General features: G+C 39.0%; 1 protein-coding gene across 1 annotated transcript in view; it reads right to left on the reverse strand.

Annotated features, from left to right (window-relative positions):
- The window catches only part of LOC127677638 (vomeronasal type-2 receptor 26-like), a 58,962-nt gene that overhangs the window by 10,885 nt on the left and 21,282 nt on the right, over positions 1-26,795 (reverse strand). The window contains exon 5 of the mRNA XM_052172677.1: positions 24,130-24,253. Within this exon, the coding sequence (XP_052028637.1) occupies positions 24,130-24,253 (124 nt within the window). The remainder of the gene's footprint in view (positions 1-24,129; positions 24,254-26,795) is intronic.

Raw genomic sequence — 26,795 nt, forward strand, 5'->3', positions numbered from 1 at the left:
AGCTCGTGGATTGGCAGGATTAATATAGTTAAAATGGCCATCTTGCTAAAGGCAATCTATAGATTCAATGCTATCCCCTTAAAAATCCCAACCCAGATCTTCAGAGAGCTAGAAAGAGCAATTCTCAAATTCATCTGGAATAACAAAAAACTCAGGATAGCTAAAACTATTCTCAACAGTAAAAGAACTTCAGGGGGATTCAGTATCCCAGACTTTAAACTTTACTACAGAAAAATAGTGATAAAAAAATGCATGATATTTGTGCAATGTCAGGCAAGCAGATCAATAAAATAGGATTGAAGACACAGAAATGAACCCACACACCTATGGTCACTTGATCTTCGACAAAGGAGCTGAAAGCATCCAGTGGAAAAAAAGATAGTCTTTTCAACATATGGTGCTGGTTCAACTGGAGGTCAGCATGCAGAAGAATGTGAATCAGTCCATTCTTATCTCCTTGTACTAAGCTCAACTCTAAATGGATCAAGGACCTCCACATAAAATCTGACACACTAAAACTAATACAAAAGAAACTGCAGGGAGTCAGTGTGCTCTGGTGAGTCCAGCAAGCCCCAGGCAGGAGCCTTCAGGTATCTGCTTAGGGATCTGAACAGCCTCGGCCACAGCACTCGGTCTTCAGGAAGTGCAAGAGGCCTGTTGTACATCCGGAGGCAGGCTGGGAGGACACAGCTTTCTCTGCTGGGTCCAGCCCCACAGAGCTTATGTTCCAGTCCTGAGGCCTCTGGCAGGAGCCTTCAGATCTCTGCTTCAGGATCCAGAACAGCCTAGGCTACAACACCACATCTCCAGGCCCTGCAAGAGGCCAGAGGGGCACCCAGGAAGCCGGCTAGGAGGAGTCAGTGTGCTCTGGTGGGTCCAGCAGGCCCAGGGAGGGAGCCTTCAGGTGTCTGCTTAGGGTTCTGAACAGCCTGGGCCACAGCACTTGCCCTCCAGGAAGTGCAAGAGGCCTGCAGCACACCCAGAGACAGGATGGGAGGACACAGCTTGCTCCAGTGGGTCCAGCCCACAGAGCTTAGGTTCCAGTCCTGAGGTCTCTGGCTGGAGCCTTCAGATCTCTGCTTGGGGATCCAGAACAGCCTGGGCTAAAACACCACATCTCCTTGCCCTGCAAGAGGCCAGAGGGGCACCCAGGAGGCTGGTTAGAAGGAGTCAATATGCTCTGGTGCATCCAGCAGGCCCCTGGCGGGAGCCTTCAGGTCTCTGCTTCAGGATCTGAACAGCCTGGGCCACAGCACCCTGTCACCAGGCAGCGCAGGAGGTCAGCTGTGCACCAGAGGCCAGCTGGGAAGAGGCAGCTTGCACTGGTGAGTCCAACATTGACAACAAGACCAATTAACACCAGTGAGAACTAGATGGCAAAAGGCAAACACAGGAATGTCACCAATAGAAATCAAGGAAAAATGGCAACATCTGAACCCAATTCTCCTTTAACAGCATGTCCTGGATAACCCATCACACCAGAAAAACAAGATTTGGATTTAAAATCACTGGTCATGATGATGGTACAGGAACACATGAAGGACATAATTAAAGAAATTCAGGAGAAAATGGATCAAAAGTTAGAAGCGCTTACAAGGGAAACACAAAAGTCATTTAAAGAAATTAAGGATAATACAAAAGTCAATAAGGAAGAAACACAAACATCACTTAAAGAAATACAGGAGAACTTTGGTCAACAGGCTGAGGTCATGAAAGAGGAAACACAATATCCTCTTAAAGTTTTACAGGAAAACACAAACAAGCAAGTGAAGGAGCTGAGCAAAACCATCCAGGATCTAAAATCAGAAGTAGAAACAACTAAGAAAACTCAAAGGGAGACAACTTTGGAGATAGTAAGCCTTGGGAAGAAATCAGGGGACATAGATGCAAATATCAACAACAGAATACAAGAGATAGAAGAAAGAATTTCAGATGCTGAAGATACCATAGAAACCATGGACTCAACAGTTAAAGAAAATGTAAAATGCAAAATGCTTGTAACCCAAAACATCCAGGAAATCCAGGACACAATGAAAAGACCAAACCTACGGATTATAGGCATAGAAGAGAGTGAAGGTTTACAACTTAAAGGGCCAGCAAATATCTTCAATAAAATTATGGAAGAAAACTTCCCTAACCTAAAGAGAGAGATGCCCATGAATATACAAGAAGCCTACAAAACTCCAAACAGACTGGACCAGAACAGAAATACTTCCTGTCACATAATAATCAAAATCCCAAATGTACTAAAAAAGAAAGAATATTAAAGGCAGTAAGAGAAAAAGGCCAAGTAACACATAAAGGAAGACCTATCAGAATCACACCAGACTTCTCACCTGAGACTATGAAAGCTAGAAGATCCTGGGCAGATCTCATGCATATTATAAGAGAACACAAATGCCAGCCAAAACTACTATAACCAGCAAAACTCTCAATTACCATTGATGGAGGAACTAAGATATTACATGATAAAACCATGATTACCCAATATCTATCCACAAACCCAGCCCTACAAAGGATAATAGGAGGAAAACACCAAAACAAAGAGGGAAACTTCACCCTGGAAAATGCAAGACAGTAACCTTCTTTCATCAAACCCAAAAGAAGAGAACCAATCACATTTAAAAAATAACATCAAAAGTGACAGGAAGTAATAATCACTATTCCTTAATATCTCTTGACATCAATGGGCTCAATGTCCCAATAAAAAGACATAGATTAACTGACTGGATACATAAACAGGACCCTACACTTTGCAGCATACAGGAAACACACCTCATGGTCAATGACAAATACTACCTTAGAGTTAAAGGCTGGAAGATAATTTTACAAGCAAATGGTCTCAGGAAACAAGCTTGAGTAGCCATTCCAATATCAGATAAAATTGAGTTTCAACCCAAAGTCATCAAAAGAGACTCTGAGGGACACTTCTTGCTGGTCAAAGGAAAAATACAACAAGAAGAACTCTCAATCCTGAACATCTAAGCTCCAAATGCAAGGGCACCCTAATTCATAAAAGAAACTTTTCTAAAGCTCAAAGCACATATTGCACCTAACACAAAAATTGTGGGTGATTTCAACACTGCATTTTCCTCAATGGACCGATCAGGAAAACAGAAACTGAACAGGGACACAGTGAAACTAACTGAAGCTTTGGACGAATTAGATTTAACATATATATATATATATATATATATATATATATATATATATATATATATATATATATATATAACTTTTTATCCTAAAGCAACAGAATATACCTTTTTCTCAGCACCTCATGGTACCTTCTCCAAAATTGGTCATATAATTGTTTACAAAACAGACCTCAACAAATATAAGAAAATCGAAATAAGCCCATTGCTTTTATCAGATCGCTGTGGAGCAAAAGTTGTTTTCAATAGCAACAAAAACAACAGAAAACCCACATACACATGGAAACTGAACAATATTCTTCTCAATGATACCTTGGTAAAGGAAGAACTAAAGAAAGAAATTAAAGACTTTTTTAGAATTTAATGAAAATGAAGACACAACATACTGAAATCTATGGGACACAGGAGAGCAGTGATAAGAGGAAAACTCATAGCCCTGAGTGCCTCCAAAAAGAAAATGGAGAGACCATACACTAACAGCTTAACAACACACCTGAAAGCCCTGGAACAAAAAGAAGCTATTTCACCCAGGAGGAGCAGAAGGCAGGAAATTATCAAACTCAGGGGTGAAATCAATCAAGTAGAAACAAAGAGAACCATACAAAGAATCACCAAAACCAGGAGCTGGTTCTTTGAGAAAATCAACAAGATGGATAAACACTTAGCCAGACTAACAAAAGGGCACAGAGACAGTACACAGATTTACAAATTTAGAAATGAAAAGGGAGATATAACAACAGAAACTGAGGAAATTCAAAAAATCATTTGATCCTACTACAAAAGTCTATACTCAACACAATTGGAGAATCTGGAGTAAATGGACAGTTTCCTAGACAGATATGCAACACGAAAACTAAATCAGGATCAAATAGATCATCTAAACAGTCCCATAACACCTGAAGAAATAAAAAAGGTCATAGAAATTCTCTGAACCAAAAAAAGGAGAGGACCAGATGGCTTCAGTGCAGAATTCTATCAGACCTTTAGAAGAACTAACACCAATACTCTTCAAACTATTCCACAAAATAGAAACAGAAGGAACTCTACCAAACTCTTTCTATGAAGCCACAATTACACTGATACCAAAACCACACAAAGATCCAAAAAAGAAAGTGAACTTCAGGTCAATTTCCCTTATGAGTATTGATGCAAAAATACCTAATAAAATTCTTGCCAACCGAATCCAAGAACACATCAAAACGATCATCCACCATCATCAAGTAGGCTTCATCCCAGGGATGCAGGGATGGTTCAATACAAGGAAATCCATCAATACTATCCACTACATAAACAAACTCAAAGAAAAAAAACATTTGATCATCTCATTAGATGCAGAAAAAGCATTAGACAAAATTCAGCATCCTTTCATGCTAAAAGTCTTGGAAAGAACAGGAATTCAAGGCCCATACCTAAACATCGTTAAAGCAATATACAGCAAACTGGTAGCTATCATCAAACTAAAAGGAGAGAAACTTGAAGCAATCCCACTAAAATCAGGGACTAGACAAGGCTGTCCTCTCTCTCCATATCTTTTCAATATACTACTTGAAGTTCTAGCTAGAGCAATTAGACAACATAAGGAGGTCAAGGGGATACAAATTGGAAAGGAAGAAGTCAAATTATCACTATTTGCAGATAACATGATAGTCTACTTAAGTGACCCAAAAACCGCCACCAGAGAACTCCTACAGCTGATAAACGACTTCAGCAAAGTGGCTGGTTATAAAATCAACTCAAGCAAATCAGTTGCCTTCCTATACTCAAAGGATAAGCATGCTGAGAAACAAGTTAGGAAAATGACACCCTTCACAATAGCCACAAACAATATAAAGTATCTTGGTGTGACTCTAACCAAACAAGTGAAAGATTTATAGTATAAGAACTTCAGGTCTCGGAAGAAGGAAATCGAAAACGACCTCAGAAAATGGTAAAATCTGCCATGCTTGTGGATCAGCAGGATTAATATAGTTAAAATGACCATCTTGCCAAAACCGATCTACAGATTCAATGCAATCCCCCTCAAAATCCCAAATCAGTTCTTCACTGAGTTAGAAAAATCAATTCTCAAATTCATCTGGAATATCAAAAAACCCAGGATAGGTAAAACTATTCTCAACAACAAAAGAAATTCTGGGGGAATCAGTATCCCTGACTTCAAGCAATACTACGAAGCAATAGTGTTAAAAACTGCATGGTATTGGAACAGTGACAGACAAGTGGACCAATGGAATAGAATTGAAAATCCAGAAATGAACCCACACACCTATGGTCACTTGATCTTCGACAAAGGAGATGAAAACATCCAGTGGAAAAAAGATAGCCTTTTCAACAAATGGTGCTGGATCAATTGGAGGTCAGCATGCAGAAGAATGCAAATTGATCCATTCTTATCTCCATGTACTAAATTTCACTCCAAGTGGATCAAGGACCTACATGTAAAACCAGAGACACTGAAACTAATAGAAAAGGAACTGGGGAAGACACTTGAGGACATGGTCACAGGGGAAAAGTTCCTGAACAGATCACCAATAGCTTATGCTCTAAGATCAAGAATTGACAAATGGGACCTCAAAAAATTACAAAGTTTCTGTAAGGCAAAGGACACTGTTAAAAGGACAAAACAGCAACAATCAAATTGGGAAAGGATCTTCACCAACCCTACATCTGATAGAGGGCTAATATCCAATAGATACAATGAACTCAAGAAGTTAGACCCCAGGGAACCAAATAACCCTATTAAAAATGGGGTACAGATCTAAACAAAGAATTTTCACCTGAAGAAATTCAGATGTCCAAGAGGCACCTTAAGAAGTGCTCAACATCATTAATCATTAGGGAAATGCAAATCAAAACAACCCTGAGATTTCACCTCACACCAGTCAGAATGGCTAACGTGAAAAACTCAGGAGACAGCAGGAGTTGGCGAGGATGTGGAGAAAGAGGAATACTCCTCCACTGCTGGTGGGATTGTTAGATGGTACAACCACTTTGGAAATCATTCTTGAGATTCCTCAGAAAACTGGGCTTGGCACTTCTGGAGGACCCTGCTATATCACTCCTGGGCATATACCCAGAGGATTCCCCAGCATGTAATAAGGACACATGCTCCTCTGTGTTCATAGCAGCCCTATTTGTAGTAGCCAGAAGCTGGAAAGAACCCAGGTGTCCCTCAACAGAGGAATGGATACAAAAAATGTGGTATATTTACACAATGGAGTACTATTCAGTCATTAGAAACAATGAATTCATGAAATTTATAGGCAAATGGATGGAGCTGGAGAACATCATACTAAATGCAGTAACCCAGTCTCAAAAGATCAATGGTATGCACTCACTGATAATTGGATATTAACCTAGAAACTTGGAATACCCAAGAAATAATCTACATATTAAATGATGTCCAAAAAGAACAGAGGAGTGGCCCCTGGTTCTGGAAAAACTCAGTGAAACAGTATAGGGGAATTCCAGAACAGGGAATTGGGAAGGAATAGATGGAGGTACAGGGGGAGGGAAGAGGGCTTATGGGACTGGCAGGGAGTGAGGACCCAGAAAAGGGGAAATCATTTGAAATGTAAATAAAGAATACATCGGGAAAAAAAAAACAACAACAACAAAAAAGAATTTCTCACAAAAACTTATTAAGACCCAGGTGGTATAAGAAACTTCAAACTCTTTGAAGGTTTGCTGTCAACTATAAGTGACTCTGTATTCTAATCAGGAAGTTTGATGACATCTGTAAATTGATACTCTGAATCCGTTACATGAGAAACATTGTACCTGATTGATTTTTCATTTCCTTGTGCCAAATAGTTATAATTGTGCTTGCCTCACTGACTACCTCTTTTGAAAAGGTAATGCCAACACTTCTTGTATAAAAATCCTTACTTTAGAGCTCCTAAAGACATTCAGATTCAAACTGCCTCTGTGTGTGGTTGTTTCTGTTTGTCACCACTGATCCTGTTCCTCTCCTGAAATCCAAAATTCCCTCTCCAATCTGAATCTTCCCAGCTGGGACTGTCCGTGGCAGATCTAACAGATATTTATAGAATATTCCACCCTAAAAGAAAATAATATACCTTCTTCTCAGCACCTCATGATACCTTCTCAAATATTGACTGTATAATTGGTAACAAAACAAGCCTCCACAGATACAGAATTATTGAAATTATTCCATGCACCTTATCAGATAACCATGGTCTAAGTCTAGTCTTAAGCTAAAAGAAAAACAATGGAAAACACACATACATGTAAACTTTGAACAATGCTCTTCTCAGTGATACCTTGATCAAGAATGAAATAAAGAAAGAAATTAAAGACTTTTAAAAATTTAATGAAAATGAAGACATATCATACCAAAACTTAAGGGACACAATGAAAGTAGTGTTAAGAGGAAAGCTCATTGGTGTTCTGTTCAGAAACTTTCTCCCTGTACCGATGTCCTCAAGGGTCTTCCCCAGTTTCTTTTCTATTAGGTTCAGAGTGTCTGGCTTTATGTGGAGGTCCTTGATCCATTTGGATTTGAGCTTAGTACAAGGAGACAAGGATGGATCAATTCGCATTCTTCTGCATGCTGACCTCCAGTTGAACCAGCACCATTTGTTGAAAAGGCTATCTTTTTTCCATTGGCTGTTTTCAGCCTCTTTGTCGAGGATCAAGTGGCCATAGGTGTGTGGGTTCATTTCTGGATCTTCAATCCTGTTCCATTGATCCTCCTGCCTGTCACTGTACCAATACCATGCAGTTTTTAACACTATTGCTCTGTAGTATTGCTTGAGGTCAGGGATACTGATTCCCCCAGATTTTCTTTTGTTGCTGAGAATAGTTTTAGCTATCCTGGGTTTTTTGTTGTTCCAGATGAATTTGATAATTGCTCTTTCTAACTCTGTGAAGAATTGAGTTGGGATTTTGATGGGTATTGCATTGAATCTGTATAGTGCTTTAGGCAAAATGGCCATTTTAACTATATTGATTCTACCGATCCATGAGCATGGGAGGTTTTCCCAATTTTTTGAGGTCTTCTTCCATTTCCTTCTTCAGAGTCTTGAAGTTCTTGTCATACAGATCTTTCGCATGTTTGGTAAGAGTCACCCCAAGATACTTTATACTGTTTGTGGCTATTGTGAAGGGGGTCATTTCCCTAATTTCTTTCTCAGCCTGCTTATCCCTTGAGTATAGGAATAAGAGCAAGAATTGACAAATGGGACCTCATAAGGTTACAGAGTTTCTGTAAGGCAAAGGACACCATCAAGAGGACAGATCGGCAACCAACAAATTGGGAAAAGATCTTCACCAATCCTACATCAGATAGAGGGCTAATATCCAATATATATAAAGAACTCAAGAAGTTAGACTCCAGAAAACCGAACAACCCTATTAAAAAATGGGGTACAGAGTTAAACAAAGAATTCTCACCTGAAGAACTTCGGATGGCGGAGAAGCATCTTAAAAAATGCTCAACTTCATTAGTCATTAGGGAAATGCAAATCAAAACAACCCTAAGATTTCATCTTACACCAGTCAGAATGGCTAAGATTAAAAATTCAGGAGACAGCAGGTGTTGGAGAGGGTGCAGAGAAAGAGGAACACTCCTCCACTGCTGGTGGGGTTGCAAATTGGTACAACCACTCTGGAAAGCAGTCTGGCGGTTCCTCCGAAAACTGGGCACCTCACTTCCAGAAGATCCTGCTATACCACTCCTGGGCATATACCCAGAGGATTCCCCACCATGTAATAAGGATACATGCTCTACTATGTTCATAGCAGCCCTATTTATAATTGCCAGATGCTGGAAAGAACCCAGGTATCCCTCAACAGAAGAGTGGATACAAAAAATGTGGTATATCTACACAATGGAGTACTATTCAGCCATTAGAAACAATGAATTCATGAAATTCTTAGGCAAATGGATGGAGCTAGAGAACATCATACTAAGTGAGGTAACCCAGACTCAAAAGGTGAATCATGGTATGCACTCACTAATAATTGGTTATTAACCTAGAAAACTGGAATACCCAAAACATAATCCACACATCAAATGAGATACAAGAAGACAGCAGGAGTGGTCCCTGGTTCTGGAAAGACTCAGTGAAACAGTATTTGGCAAAACCAGAACGGGGAACTGGGAAGGGGTGGGAGGGAGGACAGGGGAAGAGAAGGGGGCTTACGGGACTTTCGGGGAGTGGGGGGGGGCTAGAAAAGGGGAAATCATTTGAAATGTAAATAAATTATATCGAATAAAAAAAAAGAATGAAAAAAAAAAAAGAGGAAAGCTCATAGCTCTGAGTGCTTCCAAAAGGAGAATGGAGAAACACTAACAGCTTGACAGAGCACTTGAAAGCTCTAGAACAAAAAGAAGCAAATACAGTCATGAGGAGTAGATTGCAGGAAATAAACCCAGGGCTGAAATCAACCAAATAGAAACAAAAAGAACTATATAAAGAATCAACAAAACCGCCGGGCATCCAGCGGGGAGAAGTCAGTGTGCTCAGGTGAATCCAGCAGGCCCCAGCAGGAGCCTTCAGGTGCCTGCTTTGGGATCTGAACAGCCTTGGCCACAGCACTCAGTCTCCAGGAAGTGCAGGAGACCTGGTGTGCACCCAGAGGCAGTCTGGGAGCTCATGGCACAGCTTGTTCCTGTGGAAAAGAGCTTAGGTTCCAGTCCCGAGGCCTCTGGCTGGAGCCCTCAGACCTCTCTGCTTCCGGATCCAGATGAGCCTGGGTGGCAACACCACATCTCCAGGTCCTGCAAGAGGCAAGAGGGGCTTCCGGCGGCCAGCGGGGAGAAGTCAGTGTGCTCCGGTGAATACAGCAGGCCCCAGCGGGAGCCTTCAGGTGTCTGCTTCGGGATCTGAACAGCCTGGGCAACAGCACCCTGTCTCCAGGCAGTGCAGGAGGTAAGCTGTGCACCAGAGGCCACCTGGAAAGGGGCAGCTTGCACTGATGAGTCCAGCATTGACAAGACCAACTAACACCAGTGAGAACTAGATAGCAAAAGGCAAACACAGGAACGTCACTAACAGAAATCAAGGCAATATGCCAACATCTGAACCCAATTCTCCTTTACCAGCATGTCCTGGATACTCCATCACACCAGTAAAACAAGATTTGGGTTTAAAATCACTGGTCATGATGCTAGTACAGGAACACATGAAGGACATACTTAACGAAATTCAGGAGGAAATGGATCAAAAGTTAGAAGCCCTTGCAAGGGAAACACAAAAACCATTGAAAGAAATCCAGGAGAATACAAAAGCCAATAATGAGAAAACGCAAAAAACACTTAAAGAAATACGGGAGAACTTTGGTCAACAGGCTGAGGTAATGAAAGAGGAAACACAAAAATCTCTTAAAAAATTACAGGAAAGCACAAACAAGCAAGTGAAGGAGCTAAGCAAAACCATCCAGGATCTAAACTCAGAAGTAGAAACAACTAAGAAAACTCAAAGGGAGACAACTTTGGAGATAGTAAGCCTTGGGAAGAAATCAGGGGACATAGATGCAAATATCAACAACAGAATACAAGAGATAGAAGAAAGAATTTCAGATGCTGAAGATACCATAGAAACCATGGACTCAACAGTTAAAGAAAATGTAAAATGCAAAAAGCTTTTAACCCAAAACATCCAGGAAATCCAGGACACAATGAAAAGACCAAGCCTAAGGATTATAGGCATAGAAGAGAGTGAAGATTTAGAACTTAAAGGGCCAGCAAATATCTTCAATAAAATCATGGAAGAAAACTTCCCTAACCTAAAGAGAGAGATGCCCATGAATATACAAGAAGCCTGCAGAACTCCAAACAGATTGGACCAGAACAGAAATACTTCCCGTCACATAATAATCAAAACACCAAATGTACTAAACAAAGAAAGAATATTAAAGACCTTAAGAGAAAAAGGCTAAGTAACATATAAAGGAAGACCTATCAGAATCACAGCAGACTTTTCACCTGAGACTATGAAGGCTAAAAGATCCTGGGCAGATCTCATGCAGACTCTAAGAGAACACAAATACCAACCAAAACTACTATATCCAGCAAAACTCTCAATCACCATAGATGGAGAAACTAAGATATTCCATGACAAAACCAAGTTTCCCCAATATCTATCCACAAACCCAGCCCTACAAAGGATAATAGGAGGAAAACACCAATACAAGGAGGGAAACTTTTCCCTGGAAAAAGCAAGATAGTAACCTTTCATCAAACCCAAAAGAAGTTATCCAATCAAATTTAAAAAATAACGTCAAAAATGACAGGAAGTAACAATCACTATTCCTTAATATCTCTTAACATCAATGGACTCAATGCCCCAATAAAAAGACATAGAATAACTGACTGGATATGTAAACAGGACCCTACATTTTGCTGCTTACAGGAAACACACCTCATGGTCAAAAACAAACACTACCTTAGAATAAAAGGCTGGAAGACAATTTTACAAGCAAATGGTCTCAGGAAACAAGCTGGAGTAGCCATTTTAATATCAGATAAAATTGACTTTCAACAAAAAATCAACAAAAGAGACTCTGAGGGACACTTCTTGCTGGTCAAAGGAAAAATACAAGAAGAACTCTCAATCCTGAACATCTATGCTCCAAATGCAAGGGCACCCTCTTTCGTAAAAGAAACATTATTAAAGCTCAAAGCACACATTGCACCTAACACAATAATTGTGGGTGACTTCAACACTGCACTTTCCTCAATGGACCAATCAGGAAAACAGAAACTAAACAGGGACACAATGAAACTAATTGAAGCTTTGGACCAATTAGATTTAACAGATATATATATATAGAACATTCTGTCCTAAAGCAAAAGAATATACCTTTTTCTCAGCACCTCATGGTACCTTCTCCAAAATCGACCATATAAATGGTCACAAGACAGACCTCAACAAATATAAGAAGATCGAACTAATCTCATGCCTCCTATCAGATCACTATGGAGTAAAAGTGGTCTTCAATAGCAACAAAAACAACAGAAAACCCACATACACATGGAAACTGAACAATATTCTACTCAATGACACCTTGGTCAAGGAAGAAATAAAGAAAGAAATTAAAGACTTTTTAGAACATAATGAAAATGAAGACACAACATACCCAAATCTATGGGACACAAAGCAGTGCTAAGAGGAAAACTCATAGCCCATAGTGCCTCCAAAAAGAAAATGGAGAGAGCATACTTTACCAGCTTAATGACACCCCTGAAAGCCCTGGAACAAAAAGAATCTATTTCACCCAGGAGGAGTAGAAGGCAGGAAATCATCAAATTCAGGGCTGAAATCAATCAAGTAGAAACAAAGAGAACCATACAAAGAATCAACAAAACCAGGAGCTGGTTCTTTGAGAAAATCAAAAAGATATATAAACCGTTAGCCAGACTGACAAAAGGGCACAGAGAAAGTATCCAAATTAACAAACTTAGAAATGAAAAGGGAGATATAATAATGGAAACTGAGGAAATCCAAAAAATTATCAGATCCTACTACAAGAGCCTGTACTCAACACAACTGGAGAATCTGGAGGAAATGGGCAATTTCCTTGAGAGATACCAAATACTAAAATTTAAATCAGGACCAAATAGATCATCTAAACAGTCCCTTTATGCCTAAAGAAAAAAAGGAGTCATAGAATGTCTTCCAACCAAAAAAAGCACAGGACCAGCTGGTTTCAGTGCAGAATTCTATCAGACCTTCAAAGAAGAGTTAACCCCAATACTCTTCAAACTATTCCACAAAATAGAAACAGAAGGAACACTACCCAATTCCTTCTATGAAGCCACAATTACTCTGATACCACAACCACACAAAGATCCAACAAAGAAAGAGAACTTCAGACCAATTTCCCTTATGAACATCGATGAAAATATACTCAATAAAATTCTTGCCAACTGAATTCAAAAACACATCAAAATGATCATCCACTATGATCAAGTAGGCTTTATCCCAGGAATGCAGGGTTGGTTCAATATATGGAAATCCATCAATGCAATCCACTACATAAACAAACTCAAGGAAAAAAACCACATTTCATTGGATGCTGAAAAAGCATTTGACAAAATTCAGCATCCTTTCATGCTTAAAGTCTTGGAAAGAACAGGAATTCAAGGCCCATACCTAAACATAGTAAAAGCAATATACAGCAAACCGGTAGCCAGCATCAAACTAAATGGAGAGAAACTTGAAGCAATCCCACTAAAATCAGAGACTAGACAGAGCTGCCCCCTTTCTCCTTATCTTTTCAATATTGTACTTGAGGTACTAGCTCGGGCAATTGGACAACATAAGGAGGTCAAAGGGATACAAATTGGAAAGGAAGAAGTCAAACTATCATTACAGATGACATATAGTCTACCAAAGTGACCCATACAAACTCCACTAGAGAACTCCTACAGCTGATAAACAACTTCAGCAAAGTGGCAGGTTATAAAATCAACTCAAGCAAATCAGTGGCCTTCCTATACTCAAAGGATAAGCAGGCTGAGAAAGAAATTAGGGAAATGACCCCCTTTACAATAGCCACAGGCAGTATAAAGTATCTTGGGGTGACTCTTACCAAACATGTGATAGATCTGTAGGACAAGAAATTCAAGACTCTGAAGAAGGAAATGGAAGAAGACCTCAAAAAATGGGAAAACCTCCCATGCTCATGGATTGGTAGAATCAATATAGTTAAAATGGCCATTTTGCCAAAAGCAATATACAGATTCAATGCAATACCCATCAAAATCTCATCTCAATTCTTCACAGAGTTAGAAAGAGCAATTATCAAATTCATCTGGAATAACAAAAACCCAGGATAGCTAAAACTATTCTCAGCAACAAAAGAAATTCTGGGGGAATCAATATCCCTGACCTCAAGCAATACTACAGAGCAATAGTGTTAAAAACTGCATGGTATTGGTACAGTGACAGGCAGGAGGATCAATGGAACAGGATTGAAGATCCAGAAATGAACCCACACACCTATGGCCACTTGATCCTCGTCAAAGGGGCTGAAAACATCCAATGGAAAAAAGATAGGCTTTTCAACAAATGGTGCTGGTTCAACTGTAGGTCAGCATGCAGAAGAATGCGAATTGATCCATCCTTGTCTCCTTGTACTAAGCTCAAATCCAAATGGATCAAGGACCTCCACATAAAGCCAGACACACTGAAGCTAATAGAAAAGAAACTGGGGAAGACCCTGAGGACATCGGTACAGGGAGAAAGTTTCTGAACAGAACACCAATAGCGCATGCTCTAAGATCAAGAATTGACAAATGGGACCTCATAAAATTACAAAGTTTCTGTAAGGCAAAGGACACCCTCAAGAGGACAAATCGGCAACCAACCAATTGGGAAAAGATCTTCACCAATCCTACATCAGATAGAGGGCTAATATCCAATATATATAAAAAACTCAAGAAGTTAGACTCCAGAAAACCAAACAACCCTATTAAAAAATGGGGTACAGAGTTAAACAAAGAATTCTCACCTGAAGAACTTCGGATGGCGGAGAAGCATCTTAAAAAATGCTCAACTTCATTAGTCATTAGGGAAATGCAAATAAAAACAACCCTGAAATTTCACCTTACACCAGTCAGAATGGCTATGATTCAAAATTCAGGAGACAGCAGGTTTTGGAGAGAGTGTGGAGAAAGAGGAACACTCCTCCACTGCTGGTGGGGTTGCAAATTGGTACAACCACTCTGGAAATCAGTCTGGCGGTTCCTCCGAAAACTGGGCACCTCACTTCCAGAAGATCCTGCTATACCACTCCTGGGCATATACCCAGAGGATTCCCCACCATGTAATAAGGATACATGCTCTACTATGTTCATAGCAGCCCTATTTATAATTGCCAGATGCTGGAAAGAACCCAGGTATCCCTCAACAGAAGAGTGGATGGCAAAAATGTGGTATTTCTACACAACGGAGTACTATTCAGCCATTAGAAACAATGAATTCATGAAATTCTTAGGCAAATGGATGGAGCTAGAGAACATCATACTAAGTGAGGTAACCCTGACTCAAAAGGTGAATCATAGTATGCACTCACTAATAAGTGGATATTAACCTAGAAAACTGGAATACCCAAAACATAATCCACACATCAAATGAGGTGCAAGAAGAAAGGAAGATGGCCCCTTGTTCTGGAAAGACTCAGTGAAGCAGTATTTGGCAAAACCAGAATGGGGAAGTGGGAAGGGGTGGGTGGGAGGACAGGGGGAGAGAAGGGGGCTTAAGGGACTTTTGGGGAGTGGGGGGCTACAAAGGGGGAAATCATTTGAAATGTAAATAAAAAATATCTCGAATAAAAAAAAAAAAGAGAATCAGCAAAACCAGGAGCTGGTTCTTTGAGAAAATTAAGAAGATAGATAAACCATTAGCTAGACTAACCAGGGGCACAGAGGCACTACTCAAATAAATAAAATCATTAATGAAAAGGGAGAGATAACAACAGAAACTTTGGAAATTCACAAAATTCATCAGATCCTAATACATGAACTTATATTCAACAAAGTTTGAAAATCTGGATGAAATGGACAACTTACTTCAAATATATGACCAGATAATCAATCTAAATAGTCCCCTAAGTCCCAAGGAAATAGAAGCAGCTGCTAAGAGTCTCCCATCAAAAAAGAAACCAGGACCAGATAAGTTTAGTAGGGAATTCTATCAGATTTTCAAAGAAGAGCTGATACCAATATTTTTCAAAATATTCAACAAAATAGAAATTCAGGGAACATTACACAAATCCAGTCCTGAATTCATGAAATTCTTAGGCAAATGGATGGACCTGGAGAACATCATACTAAGTGAGGTAACCCAGACTCAAAAGATGAATCATGGTATGTACTCACTAATAAGTGGATATTAACCTAGAAAACTGGAATACCCAAAACATAATCCACACATCAAATGAGGTACAAGAAGAACGGAGGAGTGGCCCCTTGTTCTGGAAAGACTCAGTGAAGCAGTGTAGGGCAAAACCATAATAGGGAAGTGGGAAGGGTTGGGTGGGAAAACAGGGGGAGGGAAGGGGGCTGATAGGACTTTCGGGAAGTAGAGGTCTAGAAAAGCAGAAATCATTTGAAATGTAAATAAAAAATATATCGAATTTTAAAAAAAAGGAAAAAAATGCAAATACAAGGAGGGCAACTACACCCTAGAAAAGGCAAGATAGTAATCTGCTTTTAACAAACTCAAAGGAAGATAACCACTCAAACATAAAAATAACTTAAAAAATAACAGGAAGCAACAATCACTATTCCTTAATATCTCTTAACATCAATGGACTCATTTCACCAATTAAAAGACATAGACTAACAGAATGGATATGTAAATAGGATCCACCATTTTGCTGCATAAAGGAAAAGCACCTCAGTGACAAAGACAAACACTACCTGTCTTAGTCAGGGTTTCTATTCCTGCACAAACATCATGACCAAGAAGCAAGTTGGGGAGGAAAGAGTTTATTAAGCTTACACTTCCACATTGCAGTTCATCACTAAAGGAAGTCAGGACTGGAACTCAAGCAGGTCAGGAAGCAGGAGCTGATGTACAGGCCATGGAGGAATATTTCTTTACTGGCTTGCTTCCCCTGGTTTGCTCAGCCTGCTCTCTTATAGAACCCAAGTGGAATCAACCACAAGGGACACTCACCATTTGATCACTAAATGAGAAAATGCCCCACAGTTGGAGCTCATAGAAGCACTTCCCCAAATGAAGATGATTTCTCTGTGATAACTCCAGCCTGTGTCAAGTTGACACACAAAACTTGCCAGTACAATTGACACCTTGTCAACTTGACACACAAACACATCACTATTAAACCTCAACCCTTGCTTTCTTATTCATCCCCAAGATCTAAATTACTTTAAAAGTCCCACAGTCTTTACATATTAAAAGTTCAATCACCTTAAAATGTCCAATATCTTTAAAATTCGAAGTCTTTTAAAAGTTCAAAGTCTTTTAACTCTGGGCTCCACTAAAATACTTTCTTCCTTCAAGAGGGAAACATATCAGGGCACAGTCACAACTAAAAGCAAAACTCAAACTCAAAATGGCCAATGTCTGGGATCCAACTCATGATCTTCTGGGCTCCTCAAAGTGCTTGGGTCACTTCTTCAGTCCTGCCCTTTGTAGCACACAGCTTGTCATCTAGGCTCCAGCAGCCTGTACTCCACTGTTGCTGCTGTTCTTGGTGGTCATCCTATGGTACTGGCATCTCCAAAACACTGTTGACTTCTACTGTAATTAGGCTTCACAAATAGCCTGTCATAGCCTCTCATCAGGGTGACAAGCCTCTGCTCCTATGCATGACCCCTTCAAGTCTTGGGCCATCAATTGCAACTGAGGCTGCACCTTCACCAATGGCCTTCTGTGGCCTTTCACTGCCAAGAGCCTCAGCTGCTCTTCATGACCCCTCATGCCTTCAAAACCAGTACCATCTGGGCGACTCTTACACAGTACCAAGTCCAACCACAGCACAAAATACAACTGTGGCTATCTCTGGAACACACTTTCTGTGCTCTCAGAAAACACTTTCAGGAAGATTTCACCACGGTGATGCTGGTCTCTTCTTAATCACCGCTAATTTCTTAGCTCCAGCCAACCAGCATCAATAGTCCCAGTAACACAAAGGTTTGCTTTAGTGGTTCTGGTATCTTGTTACTTACAGCTGATTCTTCAGCCCCAGCTAATCAAAACCACAGAATCTTCACAATCAAAACATGGCCACTTTAAGAGTCTTTTATCTTCCCTCTGAAATTTCACAAGCCAGGCCTCCATCTTCTGCACTGTTCATAACATTGTCTTCCAAGCTCCTACAGAACTTTCCACAGCTTTTCTAGCTCAAAGTTCCAAAGTCCTTCCACAATCCTCCCCAAAACATGGTCAGGTTGTCACAGTAATACCCTACTATGCTGGAACCAATTTGTATTAGTCAGGGTTTCTATTCCTGCACAAACATCATGACCAAGAAGCAAGTTGGGGAGGAAAGGGTTTACGGAGCTTACACTCCAATGTTGCAGTTCATCACTAAAGGAAGTCAGGACAGGAACTCACACAGGTCAGGAAGCAGGAGCTGATGCAGAGGCCATGGAGGGATGTTTCTTACTGGCTTGCTTCCCCTGGCTTGCTCAGCCTGATCTCTTATAGAACCCAATAGCACCAGCCCAAATGTGGAACCAATCACAAGGGGCCCTCACCACTTGATCACTAATTGAGAAAATGCCCCACAGCTGGATCTCATGGAGGCACTTCCCCAACCGATGCTCCTTTCTCTGTGATAACTCCAGCCTGTGTCAAGTTGACACACAAAACTAGCCAGTACACTACGTAAGGGTTGAAGGCTGGTAAACAATTTTCCTAGCAAATGGTCCCAAGAAACAAGCTGCAGTATCCATTCTAATATCAGATAAAATCAACTTTCAAACTATGATTATCAAAAATGACATGGAAGGACATTTCATACTCAACAAAGAAAAAAGTCTACGAAGCAGAACTCTCAATTGGGAACATCTATGCTCCAAAGGCAAGGGCAACCTCATTCATAAAAGAAACTTTACTGAAGCTCAAAGCACACATTGCACTTCACACAATAATTGTGGGTGACTTCAACACTCCACTCTCCTCAATGGACGATCATGGAAACAGAAGCTAAACAGAGACACAGTGAAACTAATTGAAGTTTTTGACAAAATAGATTTAAGAGACAGATATAGAGCATTTCATCCTAAATCAAAAGAATATATGTTGTTCTCAGCACCTCGTGGTACCTTCTCCGAAATCGACCATATAATTGGTTACAAAGAGACACCAACAGATATAAGATTGAAATAATCCCATGCCTTTTATCAGATCACTATGGAGTAAGGGTAGTCTTCAATAGCAACAAAACAACAGAAAACCCACATACAGATGGAAGTTGAACAATGCTTTACTCAATGATACCTTGGCCAAAGAAGAAATAAGGACAGAAATCAAAGGCTTTTTAGAATTTAATGAAAATGAAGGCACAACATACCCAAACTCATGACACACAATGAAAGCAGTTCCAAGAGGAAAATTCATAGCCCTGAGTGCCTCCAAAATGAAAATGGAGAGAGCATATACTAACAGTTTAATGGCACATCAGAAAGCTCTGGAACAGAAAGAAGCTAATACACCCCAGGGGAGTAGAAGGCAGAAAATTATCAATCTCAGTGCTGAAATCAACCAAGTAGAAACAAAAAGAAACATACAAAGAATCAACACAATGAGGAATTTGTTCTTTGATAAAATCAACAAGATAAATAAACCCTTAGCCAAACTAACCAGAGGGCACAGAGACAGTATGCAAATTAACAAAATCAGAAATGAAAAGGGAGATATAACAACAGAAACTGGGGAAACTCAAAAAATCATCAGATCCTACTACAAAAGCCTATACCAAACACAACTGGAGAATCTGGAGGAAATGGACACTTTCCCAGACAAATACCAAATACCAAAATTAAATGAAGATGAAATAGATCATCTAAACAGTACCATAACCCCTAAAGAAATACAAGTAGTCACTGAAAGTTTTCCAACAACAACAACAACAAAAATAAAAAAGCACACACCCTGATGGTTTTAGAGCAGAATTCTTTCAGACCCTGAAAGAAGACCTAACACCAATACTCTTCAAACGATTCCACAAAATAGAAACAGAAGGAACACTAACCAACACTTTCTATGAATTCACAATTATGCTGATACCAAAACCACACAAAGATCCAAAAAATAAAGAGAATTTCAGACAAATTTTCCTTATGAATATCAGTGCCAAAATACTCAATAAACATCCTTGCCTACAGAATCCAAGAACACAGCAAAATGATCATTCACCACGATCAAATAGTATTCATTCCAGCGATGCAGGGGGTGGTTCAATAAACAGAAATCCATCAATGTAATTCACTACATAAACAAATTCAAAGAAGAAAACCACATGGTCATTTCATTAAATGCTGGAAAAGTATTTGAAAAAATTCAGCATCCTTTAATGCTAAAAGTCTTGGAAAGTTCGGGAACCCAAGGCCCATATCTAAACATAGTAAAAACAGTATATAGCAAACCATTAGCCAACGTCAACTTAAATGGAGAGATACTTGAAGCAATCCCACTAAAATGAGGGAATAGACAAGGCTGCCCTCTCTCTCCCTATCTATTCAATATAGTACTTGTTCTATTTAGAGAAATTAGACAACAAAAGTGGGTCAAAAGGATGCAAATTAGAAAGGAAGAAGTCAAATTATCATTATTTGTAGATATGATAGTGTATTGTTAAGTGACTCCACCAGACTCCACCAAAAAACTCCACCAGAGAAGTCCTATAGCTGATAAGCAATTTCAGCAAAATGGCCGTACATAAAATTAACTCAAATAAGTCAGTAGTCTTCCAATACTCAAAGGATAAACAGGCTTAGAAAGAAATTAGGTAATGGATACTCTTCAAAATAGTCACAAACAATATAAAATATCTTGGTGTGACTATAACAAAATAAGTGAAGATCTATATGACAAGAACTTCATGTCTCTTAAGAAACAAATCAAAGACCTCAGAAGAAGGAAAGATCTCACAGGTTCGTGGATTGGCAGGATTAATATAGTAAAAATGGAGATCTTGCCAAAAGCAATCTACAAATTCAATGCAATTCCCATCAAAATCTCAACTCAATTCTTCATAGAGTTAGAAAGAGCACTTCATGAAGTCATCTAGCATAACAAAAAACCGAGGATACTGAAAACTACTCTTGATAGTAAAGAAAATTCTGAGGGAATTAGTATCCCAAACCTCAAGCCATAATACAGAGCAATACTGTTAAAAACTGCATGGTATTGGTACAGTGACAAGAATGTAAATTAATAGAATACAATTGAAGACCCAGAAATGAACCCACACACCTATGGTCACTTGATTTTTGACAAAGGAGCTGAATCCATGTATGTGGAAAAAATCTTATGAACAAATGGTGCAGACTCAACTGGTGATTAACATGACGAAGAATTCAAATCCATACATACTTATCTCCTTGTACTAAGGTGAAGTCCAACTGGATCAAGGGTTACTCCATGTAAAACCAGATAAGTTAAAACTAAAAAAAGAAACTTGGGAAGAGCCTTGAACATAATCACAGGGGAAAATTTCCTAAAAAGAACACCAATACCCTATACCTTTAGATAAAGAATTGACAGATGGGACCTCATAAAATTACAAAGTTTATGTAAGGCAAAAGACATTATCAATCGGACAAAATGGCAACTAACAAATTGGGGAAAGATCTTTACCAACCCTACATCCAACAGAGGGTTAATATCCAATATATACAAAGATTGGTAAAGATTTTTATCAATTTGTTTGTTGCTATTTTGTCTCATTGACAGCATCCTTTGCCTTACAGAAACTGCAATTTCATGAGGCCGCATTTATCAATTCTTTTTCTTATAGCCTAAGCTATTGCTGCTCTGTTTAGAAAAATTTCCCCTGTGCCCATGTTTTCAAGGTTCGTCCCCAGTTTCTTTTCTGCTAGTTTCAGTGTTTCTGGTTTTATGTGGAGGTCCTTGATCCACTTGGGCTTGAACATTGTACAAGGGGATTAGAATAGATCGATTTTCATTCTTTTGCATGGTAGCCTCCAGTTAAGCTAGCACCATTTGTTGAAAAAGCAATATTTTTCCATTGGATGGTTTTAGCTCGTTTGTCAAAGATCAAGAGAACATAGGTATGTGGTGGGTTCATTTCTGGGTCTTCAATTCTATTCCATTGATCTACTTGCCTGTCACTGTACCAATACCATGCAGTTTTTAACTCTATTTTTCCGTAGTACTAATTGAGCTGTGGGATATTGATTCCCCCAGAAGTTCTTTTACTGTTGAGAATGGTTTTTGCTCTCCTGGGCTTTTTCTTATTCAAGATGTATTTGAGAATTTCTCTTTCTAACTCTGTGAAGAATTGAGTCGGGATTTTGATGGGGATTGCATCGAATTTGTATACTGCTTTTGGCAAGATGGCCATTTTTACTGTATTAATCTTGCCAGTACACAAGCATGGGAGATCTTTCCATTTCCTAGGGTCTACTTTGATTTCTTTCTTTAGAGATTGAAGTTCTTGTCATATAGATCTTTCACTTGTTTGGTTAGAGTCACCCCTAGAAATTTTATATTGTTTGTGACTATTTTGAAGGGAGTCAATTTCCCAATTTCTTTCTCACCCCATTTATCCTTTAAGTATAGGAAGGCTACTCATTTGCTTGAGTTGATTTTATATCTAGCCACTTTGCTGAAATTGTTATCAGCTGTAGGAATTCTCTGATGGAGTTTTCTGGGTTACTTAAGTATACTATATCAGCTGCAAATAGTGAAAACTTGATTTTCTCCTTTCCTATTTGTAATCCTTTGACCTCCTTTTGTTGTCTAATTGCTCTAGCTAGACCTTCAGGTACTATATTGAATAGATATGGAGAGAGAGGGCAGCCTTGTCTATTCCCTGATTTTAGTGGGATTGCTTCAAGTTTCTCTCCATTTTACTTGATGTTGGCAATTGGTTTGCTGAATTTTGTTTTTACTCTGTGTAGATATGGGCTTTGGATTCTGAATATTTTCAAAACTCTTAGCATGAAAGGATACTGAATTTTGTCAAATGTTTTTTCAGCATCTAATTAAATGCCCTTGGTTTTTTAATTTATTTATTTATTTATTTATTTATTTTTAATGAGTTTGCTTATGTAGCAGATTACATTGATGGGTTTCCTTAAATTGAACCATCCCTGCATCCCTGGTATAAAGCCTACTTGATCATGATGATTTTGATGTGTTCTTGGATTCCATTGGCAAGAATTTTATTGGGTATTTTTGCATTGATATTTATAAGGGAAATTGGTCTGAAATTCTCTTTCTTTGTTGGACCTTTATGTGGATTTGGCATCAGCATAATTCATCTTCTGGGATCTATGAGTACTTGGTTATACAGTGACCTGATATTGGCTTACCACACCAGGGAATGCATAATGAGAGCTCCCCAAAGAATCAAAGTATTTCAAAAAGACACTTTTAGTTCATACAGGAAATACTTATTTAATCATAAAAAAATACTTATGGAGTTTCTACAATTCACCACAGGAAGTGCTCCCTGGGTCCCAGTATTCCAGTGTCCCAGGGTTCCAGAAAAGGACTGCTGTATCTGCCATCAATGTCACTCTGATACATTATTTTTAGCAGTTGCTCTCACTTGACAAGTCTATATTTTGTCTCAGTTGCCTCTAGGTTTTATGACCTGAGCAATTTATATGGTCTCTTGGAAGTCAAAATTCTGTGTAAAAACCATTGCTTATATTAATATTTATTGTATGCATGACATAAGGTTATATTCTATAATGCATCTCAAAGTTTAGGGTATACAGAGAACACTAAATGTTTACAGTATACAGAGAGTGCTAACCTTAGTCATTAATACTGCTCTAGCTATTATAGAACCAGTAGTGAAAAGCAGGGATAAAAAGAAAAGAAACTTAAACTCAAAGCACAAGTGCAGAAGACAAAGCTAGACCAGATACAGGAGAGCACTCCTTTGGTCATAGTCACCCAGAAGGCTCAGCCTGGAAAATTGCTGGATCCCAGGAGTTTGATATCAATACACACAGCATAGCAAACAAAACAAACAGATAACCATCAGTAACAAAAATGACTGCGTTGAGATCAAAGTTTTTGTTTGTTTCCAAGACAGGGTTTCTCTGTTTATCCCTGGCTGTCCTGGCACTCACTCTGTGGATCAGGATTGCTTGGAACTCAGAGATCCACATACTGAGAGTTGACATTAAGAAATTTGACACTACCACCCAGAATTAACTTGTTTTAAAGTACTGAGAGTCAGCAACATAAATATAACTGTGTCTTCAGGTGTTGTGTTATCACCCTTATCTTGTGGTGCATTGTTTCCACATTCAGAACCATTTCATAAATACCTGTTTCATTTGTAATCTCTCCAGCTGGACATGGGACACAATCATAACAACAGAATGTATTCGGATCACCTTGTAGTTTCCTAAATCCAAGTAGACAACTTCGGTTGCAAGAAGAAAAAGGAGTCTGTATAGGAGACATGAGAGGAGATCAGGCGGACAGCTCACGACATTCAGTATTAGCTTCAAGATGGTAAATTTCAGCAGGACATATGTGTACTGTAACAAAGAAGAATTACCATGCTTTTAGAGAATGTGAAGTCAAATTGACTGTTTTGCCCTTCCTCTAATTCTCTTATTGAACTTTTGCTTTATTTTAATTCATTGTTTGATTGATTTTCTTGCTTTCATTTATTTTATTTTATTTATTTCATATATTTTGATCATGTCCTTTCATTTCCCCATTTCTGTCCCGGTCCTCTCCCTCTCTAAACCTGCCCAAATTTGAGTTCTTTCTCAAAAGAACAGACTGAAGTCCCCAAAACTCAACTAAGCATCAAAGCCTTGAAAATAAAATACAACAGCACAAAAAGCAAAAGAAATAAAAACAAACCCGTAACCAAATAAAAGTATGCATGTATTGTGGATTTCCTTCTTGTGGTGCCCAACTATTCCTGGATATGAGACCTGCCTTGGAGTGTTTGATGTACCCAGTGTTTTGCATTAGATAAAACTTATCAGGTCTCTTGAGGACCATAATGTTCCACATTACTACATATCACCTATTTTTATCACATCACAGAGATGAACATTGTGAACAGTTACAATAAGGCTATGAGTGTGCCTATAATTTTACATTGAAATACAAAAATATCTGTCACACGATATTTAAGCACACTGTGAAACCTAAGATCATGATATTTACTGAAAAATCTATTTCTAGTTGTGGCGTGGCTCAATCCCAGAATATATCCTTAATCCCAACAAAGAAGGTAGAGTTAGTTTGTAGAATAAAGCACCCAGGATTGAAATTAACTTCCAATTGATGGGCAGGTACAGTGACAAATCAGAGAAAGATTTGACAGAATGAGTTGGAGATAGGAAACTCCCAACTCTCATTAGAATAGACACAAAGAAAAGCAATTGACTAGGGTGCTAGCTTCTACAATCAGCTACTGAGGTAGGACACAGTGACAGATGAAGGACAAAGGATGAAGACCTTTGACCATTAACACTCTCTTACTGTTCTGGGGCCCAGAAACTGATGGCTTCTGGCTATTTAATTCTCTCTATTCTGGGGGTAGAAGCTGATGGCTTTGGACTATTAAGTTGGTTTTGCTTATCCTGGGCCAAAAGCTGATGTCTTCTTGCAAATCTTGCTGCAGCAGGATTTGATTACGAAAAGAAACTTAGTTACTTGGACTCCTTAGACATTGACTCAGGGACCTCTTGCTAAGCAAGCAAGAGGCTCAAATTTGTATAACTCTTCCCTAGCCAAAAGAAAGGAAAGAAGGAAAGCACAAATGAAAGAAAGAAAGAACAAACAGAGGGAGATGGGAAGAGGGGGGAGGGAAGGAAGAAAGGAAAAAGAACTAAGGAAGGAAGGAAAGAAGGAAGGAAGGATGGAAGGAGGGAGGGAAAAGGAAAAGGGAGGAAGGAAGGAATTAAGAAAGGTAGGAAGAAAAGAAAAGAAAGAATGAATGGAAGAAAAGAAAAGAGATTAAGAAAGTCAAAGTAAGGGGAACAGACAAAGAAACATTGAACGAAGAAGAAAGAGGCTCCTCCAAGTCTTTATTATTGCTTCCAGTTTTTTTTATAGCTTCTTTGATACAAAAATCTATGTAAAAATATTACTTCATACACACAATATTTAAAAAGTGGGGATTACAGCAGAAAGGATATTATAAATTCAAAGCAGTGTTTAATTGTAACAGTTCATTATAAGTTAAAAGCAACAGTTTCTTATGGCCTTGCCTTTTCACACCTGTGCGATACTTCTTAGACCTATCATTGAATAAATATTTTCTCATTGCTCATTACATTTTCCAATCTGTTTTTTCCCTAGCACAATTAATCCAAGAAACATGAAGGTATAAAGAGCTCTATTTGCAACTTTTATTTTATAGGGCCCTTGGCAATACTTGTATCAATTTAGGAGCTATTTAAAATCACGATCAGCAATTAGAAAATCATCAATTCATCAAAACAGCCTTATTACATGAAAGTATGTCTTCATATTGATTCTGAAGTAAATGTACCCAAATAGAATGACTAAATACATAGGAAATTAGACTATATAATACAGAGTGGAAAGAGGAGCAATATCTCAGTCAAAGTCTCTGGGGTCTTTGCCTCTCAGAGAGAATCCATTACAACTCTCAAAAATGTGGACTATCTCCAGAAATTTTACTCACTTGTCATAGCATTTCCTAGTTGGCTTCTGTTAGGAACATAAAGGAATAGTACATGAGGGTTGGGGGACAATGATTTTTACCTGCACAGTTGTACAGTGACAGGTTGTAGAGAGTACAAGCTAGATACAGGTAGTGACAGAACCGGGAGAACTTGAGAAGGAGGCAAAAGATTAGAACATATTGTCAATCTTAGTATGAAGCAAAGCAGAGCAAATTCAATCAGAAACTGAGAGAAGTCAGATTGAAACAGTCAGCTTGAAGAAGACATTGAGTCAGAATACATGAGTTGAACAGGCCAGCCAGAACTCAGAAAGG

This window comes from Apodemus sylvaticus, chromosome 2, assembly GCF_947179515.1.
Source record: "Apodemus sylvaticus chromosome 2, mApoSyl1.1, whole genome shotgun sequence".
NCBI lineage: Eukaryota > Metazoa > Chordata > Mammalia > Rodentia > Muridae > Apodemus > Apodemus sylvaticus.